Source organism: Lagopus leucura, unplaced genomic scaffold (assembly GCF_019238085.1).
Source record: "Lagopus leucura isolate 7727_CA_CO unplaced genomic scaffold, USGS_WTPT01 Super-Scaffold_100033, whole genome shotgun sequence".
Lineage (NCBI taxonomy): Eukaryota > Metazoa > Chordata > Aves > Galliformes > Phasianidae > Lagopus > Lagopus leucura.
This window is the reverse complement of record NW_024962282.1, coordinates 2435384-2459774: the sequence shown is the minus strand read 5'-3', so window position 1 is coordinate 2459774 and position 24391 is coordinate 2435384. Positions and strand designations below refer to the sequence as shown.

General features: G+C 46.4%; 1 protein-coding gene and 1 long non-coding RNA gene across 4 annotated transcripts in view; both read left to right on the top strand.

Annotated features, from left to right (window-relative positions):
* Positions 1-4015, top strand: part of LOC122185950 — a 16403-nt gene extending 12388 nt beyond the window's left edge. The window contains exons 4-7 of the long non-coding RNA XR_006181001.1: positions 1089-1208; positions 1863-1904; positions 3107-3200; positions 3883-4015. This is a non-coding gene — a long non-coding RNA (uncharacterized LOC122185950). The remainder of the gene's footprint in view (positions 1-1088; positions 1209-1862; positions 1905-3106; positions 3201-3882) is intronic.
* A 6878-nt stretch (positions 4016-10893) lies between these two features.
* The window catches only part of LMO1 (LIM domain only 1), a 47588-nt gene continuing 34090 nt past the window's right edge, over positions 10894-24391 (top strand). Inside the window, exon 1 of one of the 3 annotated variants that reach the window (XM_042882072.1) lies at positions 10894-10963. In XM_042882072.1, coding sequence (XP_042738006.1) covers positions 10942-10963 — 22 coding nt within the window. In that variant the 5' untranslated portion in view covers positions 10894-10941. Of the gene's footprint in view, positions 10964-11086; positions 11158-11405; positions 11508-24391 lie in introns of those variants that run through there. The other 2 variants (XM_042882073.1, XM_042882074.1) reach the window with 2 other exon arrangements.

The window sequence follows — 24391 nt, the reverse complement described above, 5'->3', positions numbered from 1 at the left end:
CTGGGTCAGCTGTGGGAGCACAGGTGAAGGCAATTCCTAGACTCCATTTAAGGGCTGACTGCCATGGAAAAGGATCACTTTCTGGAGATCCCTCTTCTGTGGAGTCTTTTCTGTGAATCTAGATCTTTGGATATAGGTTTGTTTTCTGTTCCCTCTTTGTTTCTTTTCCCATTTTCACCACAATAATCTTTCCAGCTGTAACACCAACTGTAACAGATGGCCAGTGCTACACTTTGAGCCAAAAGCTTACATGCTTTTCCAAGTGAGGTTGTAGTGTGGGTGTACAGGTATGAGGAGCTGCACGTTGCTCCCTTGCAATCAGCAAAGCTGGCCCACACTTTTCCTTCTCTTTCTCTTGAACACACTAAAAGTTCTCCTTGAAGTTGCGCTCTAGTTATTGATGTAACCAAGGAGGAAAAAAAAAGCAAAATAAAACCCAAGACTAATTACCCTTCCAAGGAGAGTGTGGGGATGGTTGGCTACAATTAGGTTAGGCCAGGACTATGCTCTTAGTTTATGTCCATCTTGCTAAGAAAAACCTCTATTTTTTTCACGTACAAATTTTTGCTGGGAGCATCTAAACATGTCTGAAAAATTTTGTTTGCCACCTGACATTTTGCTTTTGTTGCCTGAGAGATTTATTAGATATTGTATGGAAAACATGTACCAGACTTGGAACAAATTCTAAGTCTCCCTACTTCTCGTCTAGTGCTCCAGCTGCAAGACCTCCTGCCTTGGTCCCCAGAGTTTTACTGCATCCTCTTTTTCCCCAGAATCTCTCAAAATCACATTTGCTTGAGAAAAGCATTGTCAAAGAAAGGGCGTGTGGATCACTGTATCATATTATTACATGCTGCAAATTAACTACTCACGTGTTGGAGAAAGGAAAAGCTGGATTTTATTGCTCTTGCCTGAAAACAGAACAAGCTCACTTAATGTCCTCATACAGACTGAGACTCCCTTAACTGAGACCCCCTCATGTGATACCACCTGCATTATTCTGAGCTTAATTGCAACACTTTATTTGTTATTTGCACATATTTTCTCCTGAGTATGCTGAATTTCCCATGTGTGTTTTCTTTTCTCAGACTTCCGCAGAGCTCCTGAAGCCAACTTAGCAGAGACTGCCCTACTGAAAGCTTTCTGAAGTCGTTCCTGAAATACAATGCATAATCTCTTGAGATTAACTCAATGGCAAAAATTAAAATGTAGGTTTAATTTGGCACCTTCCACTTAACTGATTCCTAGCGTATGAAAAAATGCTTCAGTTAAGTACTTAAGATGACATTTAATTGGTCCTGAGCTTCATGCTGCTCTCTGTAAAATCTCTGTACTCTTTAAAAACTTTAATCGCTGTCTCTCAGGCAGGGTTATACTTCTTAGGTATATAAAAGCTTTAAAAGGGGACTGACTGAGAAACTTGTTCCAAACTACACAGCTGTTCTCGGTGCCTCTTAGTACCTCTGAAAAGAAAAGGGGTTGTTGGTGGGAAAGAGTTTTGGAAAACTGTCGGGGCCAGTTGTTGCTGTTGTTTTTTTTAACTCTAATTAAATGAGAAGGGAAGCACCAGTAAATAAGCAGCTGAAGGAAATGAGGAGTTATCCTTGCTTCTGAGGTCTATTTTAAACATGTGAAAGGGGTAGTGGGCTCTTTTGCTGCTTTCTGCTTCTGTTGCACGGTTACAGCTCATGAGGCCTAATCTGAAGTACCAAAGAGGTGGAAAGTTATCCAAAATTGCTCTCTTGTTTAAAAGTAGTACATACATTATTGTTAGTCATTCCATGGCGTTAGGTCTTATAGTTACATTTCTGTGAAGTGTTTTTGTATGTTCACGTTCTCTCTCTTGCTTTTTTTTTTGGCAGTGCTGTTCCTTTCTAACAGTTTTCCAGTGCTTAGAACTAATGGTAAGCTATATTTTATCCCCAAAATGTTTAATAAGGCAAAATGTGATTATTTGAACTAATTAAAGTATGCAAAAACTATGTCTGTAATGATAGTCACCTTTAAACGCATGCTTATGTCTATTAGTTTATAAATATTTGAGGCAAATATGCAAATTCGATACACTAGCAATGCAAGGCATTATAGATCATTTGCAAGGGTGTTGTAGTGTGAGTTCATAGGTAAGCAATGAGTGGTGTTTGTTAAGGGAATGTGCTTCCGCTGGGTGTTTGGATGGCAGTAGTTTTTCTTCTAAAGCTTAGCTATTAACTCCATTGTAAAATACTGCAGAGTTGTATCTCAGCCTTTTTAAGTGATTGCTTGACTCCAGTGACTGTTCAGTATGGCAACTATAGTCAAAATATGTCTATTTGAAACAGATGTAATCATTAGCAGGCCTTCTAAACTATGGCTTCCAGCTTCTAAGTCAACCTGTCTCCTAAGCAGGTTAGGAGATAGATGATTATCACTCTTTCCTCATGCATCAAACGCAGCCATGTTGCTGCAGTGGGAAGGGGCTGGAGCCAAAGAAATAGGGCTCACTGCTTAGTTAACAGCTAGGTTTGCTGATACTTGTGCTCCTCATGATGTCTCATTGATCCTGTTAAAAAATAAGTATTAATACTTATCAACAGGCACTCTAAGGAATGTTACTTCCCAGTATTAGCTTTAGCTTTTTGTTTTTTTTTTTTTAATTGCATTGTGTTGCAATGCTACGGAATGCTGGAAGGAAGGTCCTCTGGTCTGCTATGATCCCAGAGAAGCAGCATGTCAGCACCTAGGGTGGATTTAATCACAATGCAGAGAGCAAGAGTGGGCTACAGTGATCTGCTATGAGAGAGAGAGAGAGAAATAGCAGAGCCTGAGCAAGGCCTTGTCAGTAACAGGAAAGAAGCAAGATTGTTTTCCAGACTGCCCTCATCCCGACCTTAAGATAGGGATTTCTGACTGACCCTGAGCCATGAAGCATTAAAAACGCAACAAATGATCCACTGGGCTCTCACTTCTTGACCTCCCTGTGAGTCGAGGAGCTTTTCTAGCTCTTACTGAGAGAATGATATAATTTCTGTAGTTATCTTTGAAGGTCTCAGACTGAGTTTCTCACCTGCCTAAAGAGAACTGTGGCAACAACTACCATTTCACTCCAGTTATTTTCTCATTTTAGGATAGCAGTTCCTTCACTTCTGCCACTTGCTGATGGACCAGAAGAATGTGAACCTGCCTGCCTGGTTTCAGTAGTCTTTTCCTCATTTGTCAAGGTAATTTGTCAGTTTATCCACACACTTTAGGAGTAGGGGAGTTGCCACTACTGCATGTCATGGAAAAAGAGGAGCGCTTTTTTGGTGGCTCAGTAGTTCACAAGCTCAAGATCTTCCAGTCTCTTAGCTGCGACCCCATTATTGCAATCACATATCTCTGTCTTTATCCACTGGGAAGACGAGGAAACAGAGGAAGTAGAGGTGATTTACATTCCTCCTGATAGAGGAGTTTGGTGATATTCTGACAGTATCTGCGTGAATCATGGCATGTGTGATACAAACAGGTGTTAACACATGCAAATGGATGCTTCAGGTGTGTTGCTGGTGTTACAGGTCTGAGTCTGGTGTGCACTCCAAGCAAATGGTGTCTTGAAGCCAAACTCACCACTGCAGCAGAGTTTCAGTGGCTATTCTCTTTGGGTTGCATCCGTAAGGATGAAGCTAGAATTGACCACCGCTGCTTTGCTGGGTTATGTGCTGACCAGTGTTTGTTTACTCCGTGATGCTGTAGTATAGGCTATTGCAAACACATCCTGAATTCTTTTAAATGAAGGCAGGCTACCTTTTGCTCTTTAGAAACCTCCAGAATTCAGCTGCAGCCATAAAGCTGCTATCAAATACAAGCTGGCTGCAGTTCAGGACGTGGTCCAGTATTTTTTAACAGCATGAAATTCAATTGCAGGCCCTCTGGAAGGATAGTGTACACTAAATGTCGAACTGAAGATAAACCAAAACTGAAGTTCTCTGTGTGGAAAAACAGGTGGGGAAGATCTTGGCTGTGTTTGAGAAGGTAGATGCATCTCTCATGTGTGATACAAATGGCCTCTGATGACATTAATTCAGAATAAGGTATGTCTTTACTGTTGACTTATGTTAACAAATGCATTATAATGTCGTGGCCTCTAGTATCTGAGCTGGCATTTAGTGGAATATTAATCTAATCAATATAATAAGAAAATGACTTTTTTTAATGTTACGAATTAAAACATAAATTCTATTCACTCTGTCTGGACCTGTCCCTCCGTGTGCACTTTCATGTGGCCGCTGGTGGCTTTTTGTTTGCGTCACAGCAACCGAAGAGTAAATGCAAGGCAAGATCCAAGGTAGGAAAGCAAATTGTTTTTGCAAACATGGCAGAGAAAGTGCCTGGAATCAAATGCCAATATTAATGCACGACATCTGCTCTCTGCTCCAGTTCTGAGTAAAGTAATCCAGTCCTAATTACACACTGCTGTGCCCTCTACCAGCTAAGGAGAATGGTGCAGCCATTCTTAGTATCGGTATATAAATTTCTTTCTGTATCTGATAGATACATTTGATGCAGGGCAGGCTTTTCATTTTTCGGCTGTCAGTTGCTTTGGGTAGCACAAAGAGAGGGGAGGGGAAAGGTTGCAGCGAAAAAAGATCAAAATCTTCCAAAAAGGACTCTGCTCCTAGAATAATTTTCTTTTCCTGGAGAACTTTCCCTGCAGACCTCAATCAATATTATTTTCGTCTGAGTGCACATATTATTCATTAAGAAACATTGGCAAGATGTGCACTATAGTGTATGCCTTCATTAGAAGCTCTACCTGCCTACTTTTATCAGAAGATCTCCAGTAACTTTCACCTACATTAAATTTGTATCTGTCTTTGGATTGGGAAAGAAGAATAATGTAATTTCCTAGGTTGGATTTCTTTCTTTCTTTTTTTTTTAATTTTAGAAGAGAGTAGTCAAATAGTACTCTCATTGTTTTGTGGCTGCTTTTTTTCCTCTCATACATTAACAGGTCAAGATTATCACCATTAGATTCAGACTGAGCTGGATGCTGGTGGAAGCACGTGCAAAACAGTCCAATGCAGCAGTCCCTCCCTGGCTGTGTGAGCTGGGAATAGCTGGAATTCCTCTGTTGAGTGTTCAGCACTCATGCTGTATACTTTGTGTGCACCTACCACTACTGTGCAAGCAGCTTCTTTCCTACAGAATCAGTGTTTTAGATGACATGTTGTTGGAATGACACTATGAAGACCTGGCAAATGTCACCTATGCCAAGTAGAGACAGAGGGAACCACAAAACACAGGTGGCACTGCAGCGTCTTAGAATATTGTCATCACAAAGCAACAAGAGCCTGACACTGCACTGTATCTGTTCAATTAATGTATTTCTACCTCTGACTTTCTGTGTCAGTCCTGCTGGTCTCTTCAGTAGCAAGGCAGTGAGGGAAGAATGCATCTTTTTTAAAGAAAGTTGCTGGGATTTTTGGACGTGTTATGGTCTAGTTCTGTGACTGGGACCACATGTAGTGCTGCAGGGTGAACTAAAACCAACAGCAACAGGCTAGGAGGAGTCAGCTCCATAGCTCTGCCTCTGTTCACCCATCTCACATTCGATTAGTCTCCGCTTGACATCAGGCTGGGAGCAATGAGCTCTGATCACAACAGTGGATGTGGCAACATGCCCGTGAGCTCCATGTGTCACTCCAGAATTAGATGCTGTCCCACTGGATTCCTCCATAAAACAACTGAGGCAGACACGTGGAGGCCAGATTTGTCTTTCTTGTCTATCTACCACACCCTCTGAGGTTAGGAAAAAACGCAGAGCCACTTGCCAGAAAACATTACAGAAGCAATGAACTTTAAGACAGAGAAGAGCATTCAGGGATGTTGGTTATCCATCCAGATGAAAGTGAGAAACATTACACAAGCACTGTTGCCCCAACGTACTCATATCTCGGTGGTGTTTTGTTTCTGAATGATCCATTCTCTCATACATTAGACTCTGGAAAGCGTTCAGGCTGCTATGCGAAGAGGTGGCAGAGCCAAAATCCATGTGTGGACTTGTTCAGGGAGGTTGGGCTAAAGGTGCAATCCCAAACTTCTGCCTAACTTCAGTTTGAACTGAAACTTTACATCGGCATTGAGAACTGATTCACCATGCAGGTGGAAGAACATGAAAAGGAAAGCTTCATCCATGGTAAGACTAAGGAGGCTTATTTTGGAAAAGATCCATCTCCTGTAAGCATGCTTTCCCTGAGGCCTGGGGGAAGCTAGCCTGTCCTAGCTCCTAGTTTGGGCTTCTTCTGAAGCCATCCACTTGGGTCATAGACCTGTCCTTGTCTCCAGCTGTACGGATGCTGGGGAGATGCTGATGGGTCTGCAAAGTGTCACACCCAACCTGATCCTCCAGTGGTTTATACCCACTCAAACATTGTGGATTCTCCTGTAGAAAGAAATGTTATGGAGTTCATTGCTACCAACCTGTTGTGGGAAGGCAGGATTTACATGTGAAACCAGGAAGCAGACCAAAAATTTAGGTCTTACTGCTTCTGTTTTTCAGAAATACTTTTTTTTTTTTTTTTTTTTTTTAATGTCTGTCCTATGGGGAACAGCAGCAAAACTTCTAAATAACTAATTTATCAGCTGTAAGTTTCTTTTGAAGATTGCTACAGGTTGTAAAGCCTAATGACTTAAAGTGTTAGCCTTATATCACCATGGTAGAGAGCTCGTTCGCTAGATGTTGTGTTTCTGAAGCTTTGCTGTTTTTACTCTATCAAAGGAATTGCTGTGTTTTTAACACAGTATTATTTCTTTTTTTTTTTTTTAGTACCTCATATTTGCAAAAACATTTAACATTATTTTCATGCAGAACATTATCAGAATTGAATCTGGTTTGTTTTTATGATGTACATGCACAGAAGTTCAGTTAGTCAAGCAGGAGTTGACATAACTGAAGTCTGCAGATATGTTTAAGTGGTCTTTTGAACTGCAGCCCATGTTCTCTGTGAACATAACTTTTCAGAGCTCTTGTGATTCTCTTCCTTCCCACGAACTGTTGAATTGCAGTGTAAGGTCAGAACTGTGGTCAGTCTCTTCTGACACTCGCAGGCTAGGTGTGATTCTGAAATGGGTAATGACTAAGAGGGCTAATTCAGTATGGAGCTGTGTAAGTTGTTTTGCTTATTTGGGTAGTTTCAAGCAATATAATCCATGTGTCTAAACCAGCAGACAAATCTCATCTGCTCAGAAATCTGACTTCAGTAATAGCTGCTAAATTCACCGTGTGCGGCTGTAGGCTTTGGTACGGCCTGATCCTGCCCTCCGTGTGGGGTTCTGACTGCCACGTGGCTTAATCACCCTCTTTTCTTTTTTGTTTTTGGTTTTTCTTCCTCCTGTCAGCTGAAAGATAAAATAAAAAAAAACATATTAACCTCCCCGATGAAGCTTTATAATTCCCAACACTGAAACATTAACCAACTCCTTAATTAAGAGAGACTGAAAGTAGAAGAATGCTTTTATGTCATTAGCTGGTTTTTGCTCCAGTCATCTGCCTCATTCAAGCATAGGATAATATGAAACCTCACGGGTCTGCTGAAGGCTTGACTTAAGTATATTGCAGGCTTCCTTTGCAATTTAATAAGGGCTGCACGTTGTTCTTAAGAAACTTGATTTTCTTTTGCTTGTGCTCAGGACTAGCAAAATGAAAGGAAGACTAGCTAGACAGTGAGAGCCAGAGTTCCGAGCCCTATCCTTGCTTCAGCACGTGGATGTTTTTCCTTCCTGTGGCCTCTTTCCTCCCACACCATGAGTACCGGGAATTTGTACTAGAGCAAAAGCTCTCCTGGGCGGAGAACAGCTGCTCTTTTATCTGCATTTCTGCAGTACTGAGCACAGTGCTGCCTGGACAGAGTGTACAGTAATGGGGTGGGCAATGTTAGTGATACCTGGTACCTCAGTGGCTGCAGGCATGGTCCTCCCCTGCTGGAGCTCTGCCTGGACACTGTGCTGCAAAGGCTGGAGATGTGGCTGCTGAGGCTGGATCCCATTTCTGCCACTGACCTGGGTCAGTGTTCTCAGTTGCTCCCTGTGGCACCCGTTGTCTGTAAGCACTGTAACCTGCTGCTCATCTGTGTGCTGTCATGGGGCTAATAAATGGAAGCGTGGTAAAGTTCTTTGTATGGCATTTCCATCCCACTGGGTGAAGGAGGCTTGGAAATTACTCAGAGCTGCTCACTTGTTTGAAAGGACTCACTGAACAGATCCAATGGAAAACCATTTGGAATAGTGCTTTGCCACACTAAAAAAGTCATCTACCTGAAGTGAGGGCCTTTATACGGGGAGTCATCCCATGTTAAGGCTAAAACCCCAAATCCATGTAGATATAGTGTTAGGATTACAGCAAACTGCAGAACGTTTGTTTGGGAATGGAATGATGTAGGCTTTGTCATTCTTTTGCATTATTTTTCTTCCCTTGTGTGACGCTCCCTCATGCGCGTGCACATGTGCAAATTTGCCTCTCGCTTTTCCCCTCTGCCTCTTTCTTTTTCATCTCCAGTGACCACATCTCTCTCAATTCAAGTGTGAACATCACTTCTTAAGAATGGTACCGAAGTCAACATCTGTTCCTTCAGTTTCTTCCCGTTTCACCCTTGGCATCCCAACAGTGACCTTGAGCTCCAGTGCACACAGACAAATACCTGCTGCTCGGTAGGTCTGTGCTTAGGTGAAGCTGTAAGCAAAGCTCAGAATAGGGCTCTACAGCTGCACACTGAGATCCTGAGGCTGTGGCTTTGCGTCCAAACTCTTTGGCCGTGGGAGCAAAGGAATGGGCTCAGGGACCTTGGGTACAGACAGAAACATGCTGATACACAATGCTTTGTTGGGAGGGAAAATAAAAATGGGTTCATTGAGTTAGAGTTCTTGGGGGTGCCGTGTGTACCACAGACTGGAAATGGGGTTTGTTGTGTTAGGAAGTTGTAGGCATTTTTGTCCTTATACGTGTGCATTACAGACAGAGGTACTGTGTTAATGAAACACAACTTTATGTCCCCAGACCTATTTGTGCTCACAGTGCAGAGCCAGTTTGTTTGCTGAGCTTTTTGGTGCTGTTTGCAGGGAGAACAGCAGCTCTGTGTGCTGGCTGCCCACGGCCCCACCTGGGTTCTCAGTGTACAAGGTGTGCTTTGCGTGAGTGGGGAGGGCTGCCAACTGAGCAAGTGTAATCACAGCTGTCTTGACGGGGGGGAATGTGACGATGGGGAACTGGGGAGGTTCCCAAGAGGAGACACGCAGCATTTTCTCCTCTGAAACCTACCAAACATGCTCTGTCTCCTCTGAAAGGGGACCAGCCTGAACAAGGTACAAAAAAAGGCAGCTTTTTGGGGGAGGGAATGGGGTGGGAATAAAACCAAATAGATGAGCTGAGCTAATATCAGTTTCCTGATATATAAAGCCAAATGGATTAATGGATTGGCTCATGCATTGCCTAAGGAAACAAAAAGAAAATCTTCAATACTTCTGCGCACGTTGAGGACATGAACAATATAGGTCTTTACAAAGTAAAAAACCTAATCTGGGGGAATCAATTACTATTCCTTTTTCTTCCCCACCCCACTCCCCTTTTCTTTTAATTGAAAGGAGGGTCATGCAGAGGTAAAATTTGGGTAACGTGCAAGCCAGAAGCCATGTGTCTCAGATGCTGTAGCGATGGTCGATCTCAGTCTGCATCAGTCTTGCCCAGGCTCTTTTTAGCATTCCAGCTTCGGCTAATGGAAATCAAGCCCATTATGGTAAATGTAGGAAGCAAGTACATTAATAGTGGGCACTGACATTAATTCAAATGGTAAACAATTCAGAACCGTTCCCAGTACATACTAGATTATGTATCATCTTACCGGCTGCAGCAGAGGGCCATTTCTTTCACTGGTTTCTAAAGTACAGAAGATTGTCTGCCGCGCAGTTTTCTGCTTTGATAAACAAAACTATTTGCGAATCCTGCTTTGCTGCCCATCACTCCTATGTACTTGGTGCCGTTGGGGTCTGGCTGCCACCATTGCGATGCAGATCCGCTCCCTACTTTAAAAGAGATTATTTTGGTGGAAGGAGATGTGGGAAACGGTCTGATGCAAAAGGTAGAAAGAAAATAGAGCTTATTTGTATAGTAACACGTGCGTTAGAGGAATGCCTCCTTCCCCGGCTGGGCGCTCCCCCATTTTCTCTCTCACACACGTATATACACACACACTTTAACTGTGCTTTTGTGTTTTGTCAGAATTAATGAGAAAAGTTCCCTTGCCCTAGGGGTAATTAGTGTCCTTGGAGTTAAATAAGCTAATACTTAGACACCTCTGGCACAGGCAATTATGTTTGTGTATTGAATAATTGATTCAAAGAGGGGGGGAAGGGGCTGCTAATCAGATCTGAGCATAATGAATTGATTTAATTAACAGGGGAATCTGAGGGTCCCTGGGAAATGTGTGCATTTATTCAGCAGTAGGAGAGAGCGCAGAGCACATAAATTGAGAGAGAGCGAGCGGGCGGGAGGCAGGCGGCAAGTGCCTCTGCTTTCCGTGATAGGTTCGCAGCTTTCCTCCCTCCCCCCCCCCCGCCTTTGAATATAATTTTAGATTTAGAGTGAAATCGAGAGAAAAGCACTTTAGAAGCCGGGAAAGCTCTCGCAGCCGCAGCAGCGAAGCGGGGAGAGGTTGCGAGCCGCCGTCTGCGACCGCACCGCGGCGATTTCTGACAGCGCGGGTTGCGGGAGGACGGAGCCGGGCCGCGGTGCCCCGCACCGAGCTCCGCACCGAGCCCCGCCGGCCCCGCACCTAAGCTGGCCGCCGAGCCGCGCCGGCCCGCCTCTCTGGCCGCTCCCAGCGCTCGTCCCGGGGCAGCGCCCGCCGCCCGAGCTCCGCAGCCCAGCCCGGAGCCGCCCCGGAGCTCCCCAGCCAGCCGGAGCGGCGACGGCCGCCCCCGGCGCCCGGGACGATGGTGCTGGACAAGGAGGACGGTAGGTGGGCCGGGCCGCGGGGAGGGAGGCGGGAGGGAGCGGGCCGTCCCGCAGCCTCACGAAGGGCCCCGCGGCGGCCGCTCCCCGCCGGGGGTTCGCCGGCTGCGGCGCGTCCCGGCCCCGCTGGCCCCGGAGCGTCCCCGCCCGGCCGGGAAGCGGCTGTGCGCCGGGTGCGGGGCTCCAACTCGGCAAAAGTGAGTACGGGGAGGCGGGCGGGAGCGCCTTCGCGCGCGGTTCTTCCGCGGGTTTCCCTCTCTCCTGTTCTCCGCTCTCCTTTGGACGCGGAGCCTCTGCCGCGGTGAGGTTCGAACACGCCCGCCGCGGAGCCGCCGGCAACCGGGGAGGGGCCGCGGGGCTCCAGCGCTTCCCTAGCCGCGGCCCCGCACCGCCCGGCCCCGGGAGCCGCTGCGGCCGTCCCTCGGAGCCTTCCGTGTACGGCCGCGGCGCTGCAGCCGAACGCGTGCGTGGAGCAGAAGAGGGAGCGAACTTCCCCGGCCCGGCAGAGCGCCGAAGGACCCTCTGGTCCAACCGCCCCGGGCGGAAGGTAAAAGGGGGAAGCGACGGCAGAGGCCGGGATAATTCCTTGCGGCTGCGGAGCGGAGCTTGCCTCTCGGGGATCACCCCGCTCAGAACGGAGCGATGCAAGTTTTGCTCGCATGTTGCGCGGAGTGTTGGGGGAGGGGGAAGGCTCGCATCCGTCACTGTCCCCTAAGCCTAACAGTGAGCGGGGCGATGCCTTCGTGCCAGCTGTTTTCGCGCCTGCCGGGCGCTGCGGGGGTACAGGTGGGCTGCAGGGAGCGGGGAGTTCTGCAGGGGCTCCTAACGGTGCTCCTAACGCGCTCATTAAAACACGAGGAGCTCGGGGTTGGCGCTGTGAGGAGACGAAAGCAAGTCTGCTGATTATCCAGACAGTTCTCAGCAGCCAGCCTCCTTCCAGAAGTCCTCGCGAGCAGCTGCATGGAAGGGGGTAACGGTAGCAGAGCTAAAGAGGAAATAAGTGCAGGGTGCGCCTGAAGGGAGTGCATTGGGCAGCAAACCTCTGAAGGAAGGAATGTGGGGTGGCAGCACTCAGAAACCTTCTGTGCTGTTGGCCAGGCAGTTGTGCTCCAGGAGAAAGGGCGCTCACTTCTAAAAGTGCTAGGGAAACAAGTAGGAGATGAAGTGGAGAGGAGAAACTCTTTATGAAGAGCTCATTTTGCCGTATTGCATTTCTTCCCACTTGATTCAAATGGGCTCTGTGTGCCCATCTGTGGGTGTTAAAAGGGGATCTGCATTACTCCCATAACCGGCTCTATGTCTTATCACAGAGCAGTCTGATTTCTGCCACCTAAAAATCCTGCTGCTGTGGCCAGCATCCAGTTGCTCCCCTTGGTTTGGAGAGGGGTTTGCCATGTGGGGTTTTGGGGGGTGTTTCTTATGTGTTCCTTACCAGCAAGGTGGGGTTCACAGCTGTCGCTGTGGAGAGTGCAGGCTGTCGGAGATGGTTTCCCCACCATGCTGGTGCATTACAAGAATGCTGGCCGACTTGTTGGTGGGGTCTGCAGCATGCTGCGCTCCCAGGGCTGTGCAGCAAGCTGTGCTGGGGCTCAGGGGCAGCTGCCCACTCACCCAGCCTCTGGGTCCCATTGTAGCAGTGCTTTTGGAGCCGTGCAAGCCCTCATGTGACAGCCACATCATCCGTGGGGTCTGACAGCCACTGTACAGCTTCGTGAGTGAAAGCCTACCTTGGTGCCAGGGGAGGCAGTGGAGGTACTAACACCTTGCTGTGATCTTCACAGTTATCACTGGGGGCGAAGGGACAGGCTGAAAAAATAACAGCAATAATAATGTTTCGGACTCGATGTGTCGTGACATCGTGTCAAGTTGTGTCAGGGAGGTAATGTCGCTCCGTGTGTTGGAAGTGACATGGTGTAACCTGACTGAGACAGCATGACTCGATATTAGAAACTACAGCCTTACCGTTTGGCAAACATCGTCCCAAAATATGAGCTGGGGGGAGAGAGCTGGGGAAAGAACAGAAAGGTGGAGAGCAAAAAAAGCTTCCCCTAGGTTTGTGTTGCAGTCGCTTCCCTTGTGTTCATCGCTGCTGGGTTTGCTACGGGCAAGCCAGCCTACGCACCTCATTGAGGGAGCTCGGGATAATGAGAGTTAAGATACTCCTCAAATACATAAATGTTTTGATTGCAAAGCCCAGATTTCTGCTTAAAAAAGTAAACTGACATGAGGCATCGTGATTAATTCCGACAGATTGTGTTAATTGTCGTTGGCTTTAATTGCGGTACAAACGCGTTGGGGGTTAGGAAACTTTTTTATTGTTGGTGTGTTAAATGAGTAAGCAGAGAAAGCACTTAGAAATAACCATTTTCAAAGGGAGTAGTGCAGCTTCTGTGATGCTATGAAGCAGCAAGGGATGAACACCTATGGGATCTACACTGCATCAGCATACCGCTGTCTGCATTCCTCCCGTCAGTTCGCTCTGCCACAGAACTCAGCTGCAGAAGGCAGTGGCTAACTTTATTTTTATCAGAAAACTGCCCCTTTTTTTGCCATTACCCAACAATGTGAGTGTAAATGTGCCATGTGTTGTAGAACCAGCGTGTCCTCTTTTAAGGCGATGGGATTGAAACCTACGTAGACAATGGTGGAACATTTTTGGAGTTCACAGATCTCTGCTGAAGGCCGGTCGTAACTTCAGAAGTATTAAGACGCTTCGAATGTAGAACAGCCCAAGTTCTTGTTAGCTTGTGCCCAATGCTTTCAACTATTAGCCTTAATCTTTGAGTGAACCCTCCTTCTTTTTGGGCTGTGATACTTATTGGGTTGTTGGGAATCAAGTGTTTGGAATGAAAGGGAAGGAAATGCCACCTCAGCTGGTAATAAGGGATCTGACTAGCAATAGTACTGCAGAGATGCAGCCTGAGCCTGGAGCGCATTGTACGGGTTGCAAAGGGAAAAAAGTTAAAATAGGAATATAGTGCTTTCTGTATCAAAGGCTGACCGAGGCGGTGTGGCTGGTGGCAGCGGAGCTGCTGACCCCGCAGTTGTGCGAGTGCGGTACGGATGAGGGCTGTTGCGAAGCGCAGGATCCGCACTTGTTGCTTTGCGTTCGGTCGGCGATGGCATCTCTGACAGGTGGGGCGGACCTGCGAGCTGATACATCCACCGTAATTGCGACCTAGCGAAAGTGGAGCTACAGTCTGCGGAGCGAGACAGTAGCGAGCAGCGGGCTGCCGCCGGGTACCGCCTCCACTCGCTCTCCGGCGAGCCCGCGCGCTGCGCTGCGCTCCGCCGAGGGGAGCGGCGGCCCCGAGCCCCGCGGGCCGCTCTCCGGGAGGCGCCGGGCCGGGCCGAGGCGCGCGGTGCGTCCTGCAGGGGGCGCTGCCGCGCCGCATCCCGCCGCCGGGGGCGGGCGCCCGCCTTCCCCGCTGCGCTCGGGGCCGCGGGCCGGCCTGCCGGGGTGACGGGCGGTGGGTTCAGCCCGAAGCCAGAGGGAGACGCTTCATAAAGCTGCATGCCGGCTCGTTGCGGCGGCCGGGGTTACGGGCCGTCAGAAGCGATCGCATTAAAATAGGTTATGCGCTGTAAATTGAGCCGTTGACGAGGTGAGAGCCGGAGGAACCGCTCCGATCGTCCTTCTTTCTGAATTGCAGTTTTAGTTCCTCGCAGTTCTGCGGCGCAGAAGTAGGTGAGCCCGCAGTCGATCCCGCAGAGCGCTTTACCCCCCCGAGCGCCGCTCTGCCGGAGCGCCATCCGTGTTAAACGCCGGACGGGAGGCTGTCGGAGCCCCGCGCCGCACGAGGACTCTCCCGCTCCGGAGGTCCGCGCTGCCCGAGCGCAGCCCCGCGATGATGGTGCTGGAGCAGGACGACGGTAGGTGGGCGAGCGGCGCCGGGACGCGGCCGGGAACTGCGTGCCCACGCGTGTCAGCTCCTGTCGGCGGGACCCGAGGGTTTACCCCGAGCTCTGTGTGCAGAAGCGGCTTCGTTTTTATTTTTATTGTTACGTCTGTTTAGAATTTTCCTCCTCGAACTCCCTCTGATACATCCATTTTAGCGCGTTTATTTTAACAGCTCTCAATGTAAACCTGATGTTGAGATGTTTTCCTTCCCTTTGCGTGTCATTTGGGTCTCCTTAATGTACACCCTTAATATGTATTTCTTGCAGCTTTTCTCCGTGGCTGTAACTGTGCTGATGATAAGCTAATGAGCTGCTCCGGCAGAAAAGCGGTGCCTTCTTGCCGGCTCTAAATGGAGGTTTGCTAGGAGGTGATTGAATGAATGAACGGAAGTAGGACCTGACTTAATTGAGGACTTTGCAGACACTCGCTCTGTTAGGAGCAGCCCTCGCTGCTGGTGGCTGAGGGCCGTGTGTTGATGCTGGCAGGCAGTGCTCAGTGGTACCGAACCCGGCTGCCCGCTCACCTGCTGTGCCCGGGACAGATGCAGTAAGTTCCATCGCAACTTCTCAATGAGGATCTGCTATGTTGCAGTTTGAAAATTCCCTGATAACTTGCACACTGCAAGCAAAGAAAGATTGAAGCAGTGGGAGCCATCCGTAGCCATCCATCCCAATGGAATCCCATGCTGGCAGTGCCACTTCGTGTAGCGAAGGCAAGAGCTGCATCGTAGCGCCCAGCACACTGCTGTAGCCATCATCTCCTTGCTCCATCTCACCTTTGTAAGTGAGCGAAGGGCTGTGCTGATGGCTCTGTTGCTGGATTCTCTGCTTTTATTTTCGTAGAATTCTCTTTCTGTGGTTAGAAAATAAAAGTAACCAGCAAGTTTACTTGGAAGTAGGAGAAAACAGTGAATACTTGCAGGCTGTGGACAGGAAGCAGCTTTTCACAGGGATCCAAAGTGCTTGGAGAAAATGGAATGTTCTGGCAGTACAGTGGATTTTACTCGAATGTATGTATTACTTTTAGAAATATTTGAGGAAAATAACTTGCAATTCAAAGTCTCTTGCTTTCCTGTAATTGTGCATTGTGAGCAGTGCGGAAAGCTTCCCTGTTGCTAGGTTGGCGCAACATAATTTCTTTTCCCCAACACCTATCTATTTTTTGGTGTTTCAAAGCCAAATTAATCCTGCACTGGACCACAGTCAGAAAAGAAGATTTGACCGTAATGGAAGCACTCACTTTTAACCAGTCTTGGACTGAAGCTCTTCTCTCTTCCCACACGGCACCCCAAGAAATACTAAGGGGAAATACTATGCTTTGCGTCTGGCATTTTGAGGTCCTTCATCTCCTGACACCTTTGATTTGTAAAATAATGCAGTGTGCTGACGTGCGTAGAGTTTGAGTCTTGTTTCTGGGATGGAATGTGGATTTTTGTCTCATTCAGGTGTGAAGTGCTTGGGACAACGGACAAAATGTCTGTGGGCTTGGATGTTACACACCCAACATTCGTGACCAAGCAGAAGTGCGTCGTTGTCAGTGTCCTCTTTAAGCGGATTCTGATCAAATGTTGACTCAGTGTGGGGTCTCAGCACCCACACGTAAGTTCTCTTGCCCTTCTGAAGGGATTCTGCTCAGTGAAGTTGGCATCCTAAAACTGTGAAATAATCTGCAGGTCAAAACACATAAAATCCCTCTCTTGATTTCAGTTCAGAGCTCGTAAGTCCCTTTGTTAACGCAGGGAGCTCTGAAAAAAAGAGGTAGATGTGAAGCATCTGTTACACATCTTCTAGATCAGCTTTGCAGTTGACTGGACTGCGGATAAAAGACACGCTAAGTGGTTGAGCATTGCTTATGCTGGGAAAACAAATGGAGCTAACAGGGTTTCAAAGGCTTTGAAGCAGTGTCGCTCTCAGAGGTGTTCGCTTGTTTTCTTTGGCAATACAAGTTGAAGCAAGCTAGTTTACTTTATTAGAGGCGTAGGGCTACTCTTGTAACCTTCCTCTGACTAAGATGAATTTGGCTGGCTGACCTTATTTCTTACTGGACCACACGTGTTGTGCTGGGCTTTGTTATTTTTTGCTTTCCTCCCCCCCCTTCTTAAGGCTCATCTCTTAAAGGACGGCAGCCTTTTCCATATTTTGTTAAATCTTCCTTTTCAATTTGTGTTTCCCTATAGAGTTGTGTTCTGCTATGATGGAGCAATGCAAATCAAGTAGAATAGCCCAAATTAATTCTTCACATTGGCGGCAGCGTGGTTGCCTGCATGGAATCAATAATGCGTCGTGGAGGGATCAAATTTTTGAGTATAATGTGTGAATAATGCTTGACACAAAACAAAAATTCAGTCATCATAATAGCAATTAGGAAAAAGCTGCAGCTTATCCCAGCTGTAATCTCTGCTAACAATGAAGCACAGCCTAGTAATCAGCATGTATGGTATGAAATGCACTAATAGAAATCACAGTTCTTTGTTATATGTGGGGAGGGTGAAAGTTTCCTTTTAGCTAACTTGTACTGTGTTAACTAGACATCGTATCCTTGAACCAAATTATTGACTCTGCGTGCACTTGTAAAAGCCCTGATCAGCTGTGCGTTTGTCCCAGTGCTTGCACAGACGTTAGCACCCCAAATCATGGGTCCTTTGTGTTTTGAAGTAGAACTCTGATTAAATAGACCGCAAGAGTAAATGGCTTTGGAAGGGCCGTGTGCCAATACACAAACCTTAGTTTTAATAACAATGAAAAAAAAAGAAATTAAAAAAAAAAAATAAAATCCATAGCTCTTGAAAAATGGGAAGAAAAATGTGAATACCCAGGGTTGGAGAACCTCCTGAGTTTGATGGGAGGCATTTAGGGCAATGAACGTTTGGTAATTTGAAGCTGGATGAGTAGCAGCAGTTGGGCTCCCTGTTGCGTATGAGCCCATCTCACCCTGCTCAGGAGGAAAGAGACAGGATTTTGGAGTTGGAAAAGCAGTGAAATTGATTCTGTAATGGCAGGCCACAAGTGTGCCCTAACCAAGGAGCAGGGCTGCAGGCTGGCCTTGGGAGTACATTTGTGAGCAGCTGTGTGTGTGCACATCGGCATGTGTGCATGGAGGGAGACCTGCTGCCAGGCAGGCAAGCCCTCTGATCTGCTTCTGTTGGTAACAATCGTGACACCTGCAAAAGTGAGGCAAGTGCTGGCTGCCCAGAAGCCTCATGAAACTGGCGCTGCATTGGAAGGAGAGTTCTATGTGTAGCTGGTATCTTTTGTTTTCACTTTAAGGCACCTTTCTCACACCTACCTACTGAAGAACTGTGCAAAGGGAGAGGAGGAGAAATGGCAGGCTGGCTGCTTTTCCCTCCGGTAAGATGGAATTTAATTTTTCTGTTTCCAGATAGTCCCAGCTGGTTTTTTTGTTTCTGTCTTCTGCACTTGTCTAAGACCTTCCCTATGATCCATCATTGTCTAGCTATCCATTTACAAAGAAATACTGTGGATCTTCCCAGGCAGTGGCTTATTTGAGGAATGGTTGATGCAGGACACTGAAGACCCTGTATTTCCCTATTTATTTGGGTTACCCAGTGGTCTGTTGGGACAGCAATCTTGGCACATGTGGTCTTGGTGTAATTTCAGAGGTTTGGCCTGTCTAGTCTTGTGACTCAGATGCACAGCACTGGATTCGTGTATTTACGAAACAACAGAAGGTTGTAAAAGCAGGAATCTGAAGAAGACCAGAAGAAATTCTGAAATGCTTCTCCAAATCTGATTAAGGGCAGAGCTGGAGGTAGTCAGGGTAGCCTTCCACAGGTGCCCTCTGCACCTGGACACGGTGTACAGAGGCATGAGCCACTGGGAGACTGAACTGCTTAAACCTTTTCAAGAAATGAAAGGTACTGTAGTTGGAGCCCTGAAAACATAGAGCTCTATTAAATGAAAACTAGTTACTCTTTCTATGAGAAGAAGATGGTGAAAGGAGTTAGCGGTCCCGATAGGAACACACTGCTTTGTGTAGCTGCATTGCTGCCAGGCAATCAAATACTTTTAGTATCTGCCTCGATGAGATAGCTGAAAGATCGGGGTAGGCATCTTTATAGGGGATCATCGTTCTTCATTCCCAGATGCTGGTGAGACACGCTGGTTGTCTGGTTGACATAAGTGCTCAAACAGCCTATGAATGTTTTTCAGCCCGAGTAACATGGCAGAAGGGGAAGCTGATTCTTGGAAATTAGTAGCACTGTAATTTTGGTTTAATACAGTAGAAAGGATGCTTGATACCCCGGCAGCAGAACATAATTTGTCTTCTTTGGAGTTATTGTTAAATTTTATTATCTTTAATAGCTGCAATGTGAACGTGTCAGCCTGTTTGTCATAGCCATCCTGAAAATACTCTCTTATGGTAGAATCTTCGGAAAAATTCCTTTTAAGAGCAGTGCATTATTAATAAAGTAATCCATTAGGTCTGGTGATAAAGGGTCACAGCAGAGTCTGAGATATGTTTCTTAAATGGTTAAGAAATTTATCATGGTTGGAGGATTAATTGATTTCATTCGGAGGCTTTCTTGAGGTTTTCAGGCTTTGTGTTCGGATATAGTTTTCTTCTATCTGCAGATGGGCTTGCTGCTCCAAGTTTTGCTTCCCTATCATTGGTGTGAGCCGTTCCGTTCCTGCTAAAGGCAAACTGTTCTTACAGCATTATGACCAATTGCATCCGTGAGAAGCCTTACTTAGGTAGAGAACATGAAAGTTTATGGCAGATAAGGTGTTTCACTTGAAATCAATTCAGAATCAGAATGATGGTATCAAGCATTAAGCGTTGCGATGGAAGAACAAAAAAGGCGCTGCAGATGCTGCTAAATGCTGGACTATAAAACTCTAATGGGTCCATATCTTTTTAAAATTGGACAGAACTGTCACCATTTAGAATGCATTGCCATTGCTTTAAGCTGCATGGAAGGCACTGCCCCCAACTTCAGTAATGTGCGTAACTGTTGCCAGGGAGTGATTTATTCAGTGAATGTAGAGCCTATTCACTGAAGACTTGGGGGCGGACGGAAGGTTGACTTAAAATGAAAGTTGCTCACTATTAGATTAACATAATTAAACCTATGGATGGCCTGGGATCAATTCACTGCAGCCACTGTTTTTAATTCTGGGTGTGTAAGCGTGTGTGCCTGTGTTTTCTCTGTTCTCCAACAGGATGACTCCCGAGCCTAAGTTTCCAAGAGTGATGTTGGGTGCTATCTGTGCAAGCAGATGCTCGGCTCTCCTTTCCACTGGATGTTCTCGCAAAGTCGTTCCTTCACACATTGCACATCAAAGCAGATAATGAAGGCTGTCGTCCAAATTTAGAGGGTTTTTAAATTTCGTTGAGTATTTGAGTTCTTTTCTCCAGTGTTCAGAGTTTCTTGCACGCTAATCGAGCTCCGAAAGGGTGATTTGGGTAGTGGAAGTAATATTTGCCTTCTTTTTAAACTACTGATTTTGACAATTGTGTTTTTTCTTAAAGAAAAAGTGGATGACTGTTGCATATTCATGACTGAACTGCGGAGAACTTGGACCAGAATTAAACAATTAACCCTCTCGCCAATATAAACATCCATTTGAGTGGAAGCCAGGGATGTTCCTACTCATTTTATTATGGATCTGAGATACAGAAATGTATTCTGGAAGACTGTGTTTCTAATAAATAAAAAGGCATAATGAGAATGTAACTGGGAAGGAAGACAAAAGCAGCCATGCTTTAAATTGTTAATGATGGTGCCAGTGGCTGCAGCTTTACCACAGCTGTTTAAATTGATCAGCTAGTGAAAATGTTTTGTTTTGGCATTTTCCCTGCCTGTGCAAATCTTTTGGAGGGACTTCTGGAAGCTTTTCAAAGGAGAATCATGATCTTTTTCAGACTAGACGTAGAGCAGCAGAGTTTACAGTGCTTTGGAATCCAATATGTAAGAGTGCAGTTCAGTTTTTCTTTTGTGAAATTCTTGCCTGATTGCTTCCCCTAGGTCCCCTTTACCCCTCTGTTTGTTTCATTCCTCCTCCAAAAGCACTGCAGATTGCTCCCTGTCCCAGTAGAGGTGGCAGCAGCACGCTCCTTCCCATCCTTTCCTCCCATCTCCTCACTTCTTACTGCTGCTGAGCTTGGTCAGAAGAGCAGCGAGGAACGATGTCAGTTTGCTATGCATCTTTTGGTCAGGCAAGCAGTGTGAAATTGTTCTGCAAAAGGTGCTTTGTCAGAGGGCGCTTGCTCTTGACTTGCTTCCTGGTTGGCTCTACCTTGCACTGATGTGGTTAACCAACATCTCTGCGATGCTTGTGTCGTTCCCTGCTGTTCCGGAGAGATGGGTATACATTTCTAAAGGACGTAATCCTTTCAGGTCAGCTGTAGGGGAGGGCCTTACTTCCCGTGCAGGCAGGTGGAGGGCTGCCGTGCCCTGCTGCTTGGGATGCTGTGTGCAGCCCCTCCCTGGCACGCTCGGCAGCAGGTGACTTGTGGACAAGCCGTGCCGAGGAGAATGTTGAGCAACTTGGGTTCTGCCTGCTGTGCTCGCCGTGGGGGTGGGTATCGAGCATTATTCAGAGTCCATTATATGTTTGTCTTTATCCTCCTTTGTAGAAAGTGATTTCTGTAAGTACCCTGTTATGGTTATGAAAGCCTGAACCAAGCATCAGTCTCAAACCCTTTGACCTGTCTGCGCAGAATGGAGATCTGTTTTGAAAAGGACTTCTTTATATCTGTTTTTACTCCGTGCCCTTCCATTCATTTGCCTATACAAAGCAATAAAGGGTAAAACTAAAGTAACATAAATTGGTCTGTCTTCCTGAATCCATGTCTCGCTAATGTACCCAGATTAACTCAACTGTAAATTGTCTCCTTTGGATGTCGTGTCTTGCTAAAAGTTTCCTATATGATTCATGATTTGGATTGCTTTTAACAGCTATTGGCTAAGCAATATGGTAAATGTACAAGGTGATGCAATTGGCATTAGTGAGAGGATGCACAGGAGCATGTAATGCAGTCAATACTACATTAACTACTGATGCCCAATTACAGAAACTGGAAGAGTGGCTTTTAGGAGCATTAGGACTTGCAGAAGAGCTGAGATCACCTGCCGCTCCTTGCCTAAAAGCTTCACCCTTTATGCGCTGGGATCAAAGCAAACATTTAGTTGCAATTTTGTCATGTATAACAACGAAGGTATTTTTCCCCCTTTCTTTCCCCAAAAGTGTCACACCTATGCTTTTAGCACATGTAAAATCCTGTCTTCGTCTTTCAAGATTCCCTTTCCCTCTCCTGGGGCAAGACTTTATTAGAATGAAAACTCTGTATTCGCCCCAGAAGCTTGCTCCTTCCTCCGTTTTAATTCAAAGAGGTTCTCATTGCAATTCAGGGTGTCCTATTGCAGTGTGTCAGATGAGGCTCCCCTTCGCTTCCCCAGCTCCTTCCATTTCCTAATCTCAGTGTGATTGTTTGTGACCTCAGCTGGCTTGAAGTCTCTAGGAAAAGTGTTTTAAAATACAACCAGATACCACAGAAAACAGGATATTTGAGTGTGTGACCTCTCTGCAGGCCATGCTCAGATTAAGCACACATTGTTTCCACCGTTGCTTTTAGAGCCCATTTGCAGTGGGTGGCAGAGGACCACGCTTTGCTGAGAGGCAGTGTGTACTTCTGGACTGAGCTGAGTGTGATCACAGCTGCATTACTCTGCAAGCTGTCCCAGGCCAAACGCTTGAACAACTGTGTGTTCAGGCATCGTTTTTTGTTTTGCTTTGACTGGATGGAGCGTGTTGGTGTGCACCTGGGCAAGACGGGAGATCTGGCTGCTGCCATTCCTTCTTATCCCTGCTGTGTTTTTCCAAGGAACCTAGGCTGGAACGTAGGGAGCTCAGACTAAGCAAGGATTTGAGTTGGCTTCTCTCATTCCCATATCTCTCTTTAATTTGGATCAAATAAAACACCAAAGCCCGCATAATAAGGCTCCCTTAAAAACCCGCGTGCGTGCGTACAATCGATCCATCGACTGGTCTTTTTGGGGGCTTTTAGGCATTCAGTCTAAGTGGGCTGCTCAGTGAAATTTGTACATTCATAAAATAGCTGATTGAAAAGCAATATTTCAGATAAATACAAGCCAGAGATCTATCAGCAGTTGTAATAAAAGCTGGGCTTCAGGCTGTGATTTTATTTTGAAATAATAAGAATTGCTTTATTCTTTTTACTTGAGTTACCATGGTAATTCTGTCGTGTAGCGGTGTTATATTGATTTAGAAAGTGGACAGTAATATTTCTTTTGTGTTATTCTGTTTCTAGGGGTTGATTTCTAATTTCCACTTGGAGATTACTTTTATAAATTTCTTAAGTCCTTCCACTTTTTTCTCTAGCAGTGTAATTTTCCTCTCACACATTGCTATTTTCTGAGCTTATTGGTTTGCTCTTATTTTAAATTAAACTTGCTGGTTTCAAATATTGAAATGACATCTTTGTCTGTGTCTGTACTTGGGTTTAGCAAAATATTACAGTCTGCTGTTTTATGCTTAATAATTTAAGGGAAGCTTTATGTCTGCCATCGGCGCTGGTTGGTAACTTACGACTGAACCAACACAGGGCTTAAACCTCTGACGCTTTAATAACACGTAATGGTGCTTCCACCCTGCACACCTCTTTGAATCCGCCTTGATGAGGTGATACCGCTCCTCCTCTATGCAGCTGAAGAGCATCAGGTTCCGTGAGAGCAAAACTTGGGTGGGCAGACGTGTGTGCATGTGGATGGCAAAGGGCAAAAAGTAACGAGCCGCGCAGTTCGGTGCTACGTTCCTATGGAGAGCTGCTCTGGGGTTGTGGCTGCTTTAAGGAACGGTAGCCTGAACAAGGTGCAACTGTGCCTTGTGGCACAAGTTTCTTTATTAAGAAGTGGCAGTTGAGAAGCTAAAGCCAAAGCCATGAGTTCTGCTGTCAGACAGAGCCTGTCTCGTTAATGAACCTATGGTGCTGGTTAACCTCAAAAGGTGGTGGGGTGTGATAGCTGAGGAAGAGGAAGGGCAATCCCAGCATGGAGTGAATGAGGAACTGCCAGCAGGTGAAGGGAGGTGATATTCCTCTATTCTGCTCTGGTGAGGCCACATTTAGACTACTGTGTCCAGTTCTGGGCTCCCCAGTTCAAAAAGGACAGTGATCTCCTAGAAAGAATCTGGAGGAGGGCCAGGAAGGTGATGAGGGGCCTGGAGCATCTCCTATATGAGGAAAGGCTGAGAGACCTGGAGCTGTTCAGTCTGGGGAGAAGAAGATTGAGAGGGGATCTGTTATATCTGAAAAATGTTTATAAATATCTAAAGGGAGTTGGGAGGCAAATGGACAAGGCCAGGTGGTTCTTGGTGGTGCGTAGCAATAGGGCAAGGAGTAATGGCCTAAAACTTGAGCATAGGGAATTCCATACTAACAAGAACTTCTTTGCAGTAAGGGTGACGGAGCACTGGAGCAGGTTGCTCAGTCTCCTTCTATGGAGACATTCAGGACCTGTCTGGGTGCCTACCTGTGTGACTTGTTGTAGG